Source organism: Acipenser ruthenus, chromosome 21 (assembly GCF_902713425.1).
Source record: "Acipenser ruthenus chromosome 21, fAciRut3.2 maternal haplotype, whole genome shotgun sequence".
Lineage (NCBI taxonomy): Eukaryota > Metazoa > Chordata > Actinopteri > Acipenseriformes > Acipenseridae > Acipenser > Acipenser ruthenus.
In genome coordinates this window covers 2,772,275-2,780,016 of record NC_081209.1, presented here as the reverse complement: position 1 = coordinate 2,780,016, position 7,742 = coordinate 2,772,275, and the positions used below count along the sequence as shown (strand labels likewise).

Below are 7,742 nucleotides of genomic sequence, written 5' to 3'. Positions count from 1 at the left end.
AATTTGGATTAACTGTGAAAATCCTTCGCAGACATTGAAGTAAAATAAACTGAATGTAGCTGCTACTCCAACAGTTTTTTTTTACTAATACATCATATTTTCTTGTATTTCTACATCATAAAAAAGGCACATTATTATCCCATCCCAACCTAAAACGCGATCTGGTAAGTTCCCGGCGCTGTTTGTCCCAGGCGCCGCTCCGTACAGCCGGCCGCGCCTCACATGACTGCGGGCTTGTGATCGGCATTATTTGCGCCCTGGTTCGCTTAACCGTGTGGGTGTGGTAAGAATGAGCTGGGCGAAGAAAGTGTAACTGTAAGTGGGAGAGCGAGGTTAAAAAGGGGAAGACGGTGGAATCGATACAAACCAAGAAGGAACTGCGTCCTGAGTCAAACTCGCTTCCAGACACTGAACAAACACGGGTGCGGTATTACAGTGTGGCGCTGGGGACAAATTTAAAACAAGCGGCGAGATCAACGCTGTGCATAAAAACAACCATTGAAGCTCGCCGTTGAAGTCATCTGAAGCACGCAACGATGCATTAAAAGTAATTGTAAGTGCGCATATTATTATTATTATTATGATTTTTTTTTTTGTACTTAAGTTACGATTTTGTTTGCTGCTGTATTTGTTACGGTGGGTGTGCATATAGTTCTGCTGGCAAGACGTTTTTTCGGCACTAGTTTCATTTTGTAGCCTGGGTGCAAGTTTAGAGCTGTCAGTGTTTTAGGTAAGACACCAGGCTTTATGCAACATGCTCAGCCACATCCGTAAGTCTTTCACAACCAGCCGCAGTGTAAAGTCTTGTGTTATGTGGTCTAGGCGGAGCTGCTCCGTGTGCCGGTTTCACATCATGGGAGCTTGCTATTGGGAGCATGTTTAAACCTTGAAGAGTATTGTTGTGCATTCAGATCTAATGGAGTTCGATCTCTTCACTTCTCCACCACGCCCTGTTTCTGGGGCTGAGGAGGTCGAGTTATACAAACCGTCTTCCGCTGGAACCACCCGATAACCGCAGATCAGACTCGCCGTGCATGTGAATGGCAGCTGTGCTCTGGTCCTTGTGGTATGATTAACGGGCTGAGTGCATGGACTGGTGCCCGTGCCACATGATCGTCAGCAGTGAGGGCCGTGCTGCAGGGGAATGGGGCTCTCTGCTGAGAGCCTGGCTGCTCGCTGTTCAGCGCCTCGATGAGTTCCTGTGGGTTTCCTCAGGGAATCACTGTTAACGAGGTGCAATTAAATGTACCTTATTAGACCTTGTTTTGCACGTTCTATCTGAAAATTAACCCACATGATCTAAAACCGTATTTTAAATTTAAAGTAGTTTGTTTATTTATGCCATTTTATTTAAAGCCGTAGATCTTTTGGTATGAACCGCTAAGGTTATATCTGATTTGCAAGAGGGTCCAGTGGTACTGCAAGAAAGGAAATATCTATATATCCTACTGGCATCCACCCACCCAGTCACTTTCCCTTGGCAGCAGTACAGAACAGCCCTGGCTGTTCGGTGTACAGTTGAAACACAGCACCCAAACCACTGCAGGATAAGGTGGACTGTTTGTAGAAGGTGAGCCTAACTCTGTCCTCCTCCAATGAGGAATTTAGCCCCCCCCCCCCAAGCTCGTACAGGTCTGACTGTGGTGCTGATGGGGGGGGGAGAGTCACAGCCCCGTGCACATGACTGCACTGTTTGTCCAGAAACTCACTGCATCTGTGAAGTGCTTCATTGGATGAAAGAGAGTGTGTTTTAATACACTGCACAGTACAGTATGTGTGTATGAGAGCAGGTATATATACATGTCATTTACTTGTGTATTTTTTAGCTTCCTTATTATATCATCAGTTCAATAAAAGCACTAACATGTCTGTTTGTTTCTCAGACTGGCGGTTGCAAGGTGGGGTGGAGAGGAAGAGGTGGAAACGAGGACCGTGTCACAGGAAGAGGAGATGAGAACGGGAGAGAGTGAGGATGTACACAGAGTGACAGAGCTGCGGGAGAGAGGATGAACATTTAAAATTGGGGGGCGAAAAACAAAAAGCAGAATTCAGTGTGGCTCAGCCGTCCGAGACGAGGACTGGGAGGCAGAAGATCTGTGTTTGAATCCCAGCTCGACCAGCGTGACTGCCCTGTCATGTAACTCACTCACAGCCAGCCCTGTACAGCACAAGAGAGGGCAAGCTTTTATAACAGTAACAATTGTTCTGCAGTAAATGGCCAGGCTGAGCGGCGTGCAGCCTCCATGGTGAGCTGCTGTTTCTGTCTGTTGGCGTCGAGGTTATCCAGACTCTGTCTTGTAACTGTGAACTGTGATCGCTAATCTGAATTGCTGTTTCTCCAGTGCAGTCTGTCTACACGTCCTCATGCCCCCTCTTTTACCAGTTACTCAGTCTTTTTAGTCTTTGGTCTGTTTTTTACCCTGTTAGATCTCTGTATAACAGGGTGTCCTGGAAAGTCAAATCTAGCTCACATGTAAAAAGTGCTAATCAGTTGATACTGTACAGTTACAACATTAGCAGCAGGCTGTAGTTTTGCAACAGTTATTGAGAAAGAATTCAGTTCTTACACAATGGTTTAGTCTTTCTGTCGCTCCACGACAGCAGAACAATTGAGTTAAAATGAAGAAGTCATTAGCTGGATATCCACCTGCTGTCCTTTGAGTTTTCCACTGTGTGTGTGTTTGTATATATATGTATATATATATATATATAGAGAGAGAGATAGTTAGATAGATAGATATAATACATATACACCATCTCATTTTTTACTTTCTTTGAAGTGTTTCTGAATCCTCCTAACTAATTCATTTTGTTTCGGGGTTTGTTAGTTCGGCCGACCTGTTTTAAATTAAAGGACCTGATTAGAAGACCTGATACACGTGAGGTGCTGTTGGCCTGCCCTGCAAGTCGTAACTTTTTAAAATATAACGAATCTAAACTGTATATATCTGTTTAGGTGCAGCTTCTTCTTCCTGTATGATGGCTCAAAGGTGAAGGGTGAGGGGGATCTGACCAGAGCAGGAATCTGTTACTTCTACCCATCTCAGGTATGCAGTTCGAGACTGGGAGGGAGGCAGTGTGGGTTTGAGCCCAGGGACTGGGACACAGTACTGTGGGAGCTGGGAGATGCTTGACTCCTTGCCCCTCTTGACTCCTCTTCCTGCCTCTCTGTCGCAGACGGTTCTCGACCAGCAGGAGGTGCTGTGTGGTCAGATCGCTGGGGTGGTGCGCTGCATCTCTGAGCTCTCTCGCTCCCCGCCCTGCCTCATCCGACTCCGCAAGACCAAATTCGCTATCCGGCTCGACGGGGACTTCCTCTGGGTAGGTACAGGACCCGAGTGCGAGGGCAAGCTGGCTGGTGCTCTGACCTTTCATTCAAAGCTACAGTAACTCTCTGCCATTTCAACAATAAACACGTTGTATAAATTATTTGTAATGATAAATCTCAGCAGCGTTCTTCTATTGTAGGTGCATAACCTACTCGGTCTCTCTGTATGGACTCAAACGGATGCTGTCATTTTCATGTACTTCACATGCAGCACCGTGTAATTGGATAGCGGGACTTCAGAGAGTAAAGTGTCACTTTTAAGCACTGCAATAAACAGATGCGATGCCAGAATAGAACATGGGTGCTGTGTGGAAACCTTTCCCATGTAGGTTTAGCCCTGCTCAGAGCTGGGTTCTAGAATGCTTTTGTGATTCTTGATGGATTAACCCCTCAGGCGCTGGGCTGTGTGATGGAAGTCCCTGACGTCAGCTGCTCTCGATTCCTGGATCAGCTCATCGGGCTCTTCAGGTTCTATCAGGGCTCGGTGCGACAGACATACCAGGTAAAGAAGGGGGGAGGCACTAGGAGAAACAAACGGACACTGCTGCCGTCGCACAAGCAGTTTCTGCTTTTTAAGAGCAGCAGTTTAAGCTGGGACTGCGTGGATTGTGACGGGATGGTTTCCCTGCAGATTGGATCCCGGGAGGAGGTGTCCAGAGATTGGGAGCTGTATCTGGAGCATCTCCAGAAGGGCAGCACAGAGCTCCACCAGGTCTTCAGATCCCTGCACACCATTGACCGCACCAAGGTACAAGGGAAGGGGTGGAGGGGGAACAGCGCACTTGTCCTTTGAATGCATAGCCCAGCCTAAGCAGGGAGAGCCCCTCTGTTTCCCAGAGTAGATAAAGCTCCACAGCAGCAGGCACCTTGCCTCTGCCTGCGTGCTGAGCCCCGCTCCTCTGTCCTCTGTCTTCCAGGTCGACCCTCTGCTGCTCCTCAAGGCTGCCCTCATCCTGCAGGCCTGCCAGCGCTGCCCCCTAGTGTTGGCCGGGTGTATCCTGTACGAGGGCTGGTGAGTACAGACACAGCCCACGCTGCCCATCGGGATTACTCTGCCTGCGATAGATACCCTAAAACAAAAGCATGCTGTCATCAGTCCAGCGCTGCTCAGCCAGCCTTGTGCAGCGTTTGAGTTTCTAAATGCCCCTTTTCTTCCTGTAGTGTGGTCAGCACACAACTCCCCCCTGAGCTCACAGCCAGAGTGCTGGTCCGGAAGACTGATGCCAGCAGTGAGGTAACAAGCACTATTATTATTATTATTATTATTATTATTATTATTATTATTAGCACAGGGATGGAAATAAGACTCCCATTGCATAGCAGTTTGATCCATTCCTGGTTTTACTATGGGTTTAATAAGACTCACCTGGGATTGTTACCTATACACTAGGGTTAATGAAGCACATATTAAACCTGGAATGGATGAAATTGCTATGCAATTGGAGTCTTATTTCCATCCCTGTAGCATTTAGGATTCCTGGGCATATATAATGTAGTTAGAGTAGTTACCGACTAAGAGTGGGACCCACATGTAGTTGCACAGGTATTACAGTGTAATAGCCAGGCTACCCCTGCCCTGTGGCATTGTTGGTGTTTATCCTCACAATGCTAGTCTGTGGTTTCCATGTCTCTGGGCTGACCTCTTGTGAACCTTGCCCGTGTTGGTGTGCAGTTACGTTGCTGATGTTGGAGAGACAGGACCTCCTTGGAGGTGTGCTGATTACTGTCTGGGTATCGTTGCTTCCAGGACGCGGCGGCTGTGCGGAATGAAGACCCGGGCACAGCGGACCCCCGCCTCCCCCCCAACGTGGAGACTGTCCCAGCGTTCCTGACCCCAGGAGAGGTGGCTGAGCTGAGGCAGCATCCCGTCGACTGGATGAGCAGGTACAGGAGAGGAGTGTCACAGGGACTTTTTTTTGCTTTAACATTTTGAAAAATTCCTGTACCCCTGTTTTTGTTAAGGGAAGCCTGTAGTGGGACATTTCAACCCCACACATCGTTGCCTGTCTCTGTGTTCCAGGCTCCCTCGTTCGCCCCAGCGTGGCTCCCGGGAGAGGAAGTCCCGCCTGTCCCGAACGCTCTCCGACAGTCCGGATCCAGAGAACTGGAGTTCCAGCGCAGCCCCCTCCGAGGGGGCACGGAGCTCCACTCCCCTCTCCAGCTCTCCCCACACCCCCCTAGTGCAGACACAAGACTCTAGGGAGGGGGTCCCTAACACTTCCAACAGGCTGCTCCCCCAGGCTGACAGGGAGAGGGAGAGAGACCCAACAAACTGGGACCTGAATACAGGCGCGGGTAACAGCTCTGTCCCAGAGGAGAGGGAGTCTGCGCCCCACTCAGGACCCAGCATTGAGAACTGCACCGTCCGGTCTGAATCCCCACTGCAGAGTAACGGGCACGCTGAGTTCACACCAGGAGCCAACCAGGGCACTCCTCCACCTTCCCAGGATGCACCAGCACCAGGGCAGCATGACGCAAGTGCCCCAACAGAGGAGGGGGAGAGCAGTGCGAGCTGGGACTGGGTCACGGCTCTGGAGGAGGGCAGCCCCCCTGGGGACCCCCTGGTGGAGGTGAAGCTGTACCTGCACAGGGTGAAGGGGCTGGTCCTCTCCCTACTGGTGGAGCGCTCCTTCCCGGGAGACCGGGAGGCAGTGGAGGACGTGGTGAGGAAGAGAGTCGGACGTAACCATTAAACACTCGGCACTGATGAATTTAGAAATACTCAAAAGAAATGTATGGAGTCTAGAGAACAAAAATATTCGCGCATCTGACGTCACAAAGCCAACAGAGAGTCATCAGTTCCCTGTGTCTGCAATCTCCTGTTGAGCCTTTATTATAGACATAAAATCCATGTGTAAATAATAAATAAATACGACTCCTCTTGCATAGTAGTTTTGTGCTAGGAACTGTAACAAGCTCTTGTAAGTTGAATTAATGGCATCTTTTTTTGTAATGATTCTGGTGAGCCGTGTTGCCAATGCCACCCCCTGCTGTCTCTCTGCAGTATCACAGCAGCCTGGCCTCTCTGAACGGTCTGGAGGTGCACCTGAGGGAGATGCTGTCTGAAGAGCCTCCTGCCTCAAGGGGAGCCTACAACTTCACACACTACGACTGCATCCAGAACACCCTCACCAGTAAGAGCACCCTCACCCGTCTCGCTATCTCTCTGCCTCTCTGAACTATCCTGATAGTCTCTACCTGTTCCTCAGTATTGATTTTTAGGACTTGTGCTTTTAGTTTTTTAGTTTTGTTTTGATATAGCCGCGTGGAGATGCTGTAGTTTGCAACATGCAGGTGACTCTGCCGTGCTGGTCTGGCCTCGCTGTGGCTCTCGTGGGCTAAGCTGTTATTTTGTGTTTCTCGTTGTTTGAAGCCAACGTGTCCTCGAGCAGCGGGGGTCCTCAGGAACGCAGCTTCGTCCGCGCCGCCTCCCTCCTGCACTCGGACTTCACACGCTGCCCGTCCCTGCACGAGGGCATCGTCCGGTAAGACTGCACCGCGCCGCACTCTGTGTGTGTGTGTGTGTGTGTGTGAGTCTGTCTGTCTGATTCAGCAGTGTTCATGTGTCTGTGGGAGTCTGGTTAATGAAAGCAGTCCTGTGCGTATGTGTCTGCTTCTAGAGGCTAGTCTGTGTTTGTCTATGCTGTGTTTGGCTGTATGGTTCAGACACACACACACTCTTTCTGGACCGGACACAGTTAGCTGTTTAGTTTCGTGCGCGTGTGCGTGCATGCGTGTGTGTGTTTATCCCGTGTTTTTATGTCCCGTGCAGGAATGCCTCCACGGCGGTGTACGGGACCCGCAACACGTCCCAGGAGACCTTCTTCCAGCAGCTGGCGTCTCCATCGATGAACTCGGGCGTCCCCAACCCCCAGGACAGCGCCTTCGCTCTGCCGGGGAAAGCCAAGCAGAAGATGCTCAAGCACGGGGTCAACCTGCTGTGAGCGCGGGAGCGAATCACACTGCTGAAACATGGCAGCAACCTGGACCTGAGCCTCCTGTGAGCCAGGGAGCACAGTAACAAACACAGAACCTGCTGAGAGAGGAGACACAAGCTGTCCTGAATAGCTGCTGTGAGACGGGAGGAGCCTGCTCCCAGTGAAGACAGTGCCAGAACCAGTATCACTGCCCACCGCATCCCAGCAGAGTGGAAACCCCTCCTCGGCATTCTTATAAACTAACCAGCACTGACCACAGCAACGCTGTTCCTGCCTTTCTTATTTTTTATAAAGTGAATCACAGGTGTAATTAATTATCTATCCATCTATCCATCCATCCATCCATCCATCCATCCATCCATCTGGACAATAAATGTTTGATTTGAAACACTGCATTACAAGGCTCAGGCTTCATGTCCCTGCAGTAGATCACAGATCACATGTCTGTATTCTTTATTATTGAAAAAGAATGTTGC

At 49.8% G+C, this 7,742-nt stretch overlaps 1 protein-coding gene across 1 annotated transcript; it reads left to right on the top strand.

Moving 5' to 3' along the window:
* Positions 1 to 177: 177 nt before the first annotated feature.
* On the top strand, positions 178 to 7,661 carry LOC117427865 (BLOC-3 complex member HPS4-like). The gene is made up of 13 exons (XM_058994299.1): positions 178 to 553; positions 1,884 to 2,246; positions 2,957 to 3,047; positions 3,178 to 3,321; positions 3,723 to 3,830; positions 3,960 to 4,076; positions 4,246 to 4,340; positions 4,490 to 4,562; positions 5,076 to 5,212; positions 5,349 to 5,991; positions 6,333 to 6,462; positions 6,702 to 6,813; positions 7,101 to 7,661. Exons 2-13 carry the CDS (start codon positions 2,215 to 2,217, stop codon positions 7,270 to 7,272), a joined length of 1,854 nt encoding a protein of 617 aa, XP_058850282.1. The 5' UTR covers positions 178 to 553; positions 1,884 to 2,214; the 3' UTR covers positions 7,273 to 7,661.
* Positions 7,662 to 7,742: the final 81 nt, after the last annotated feature.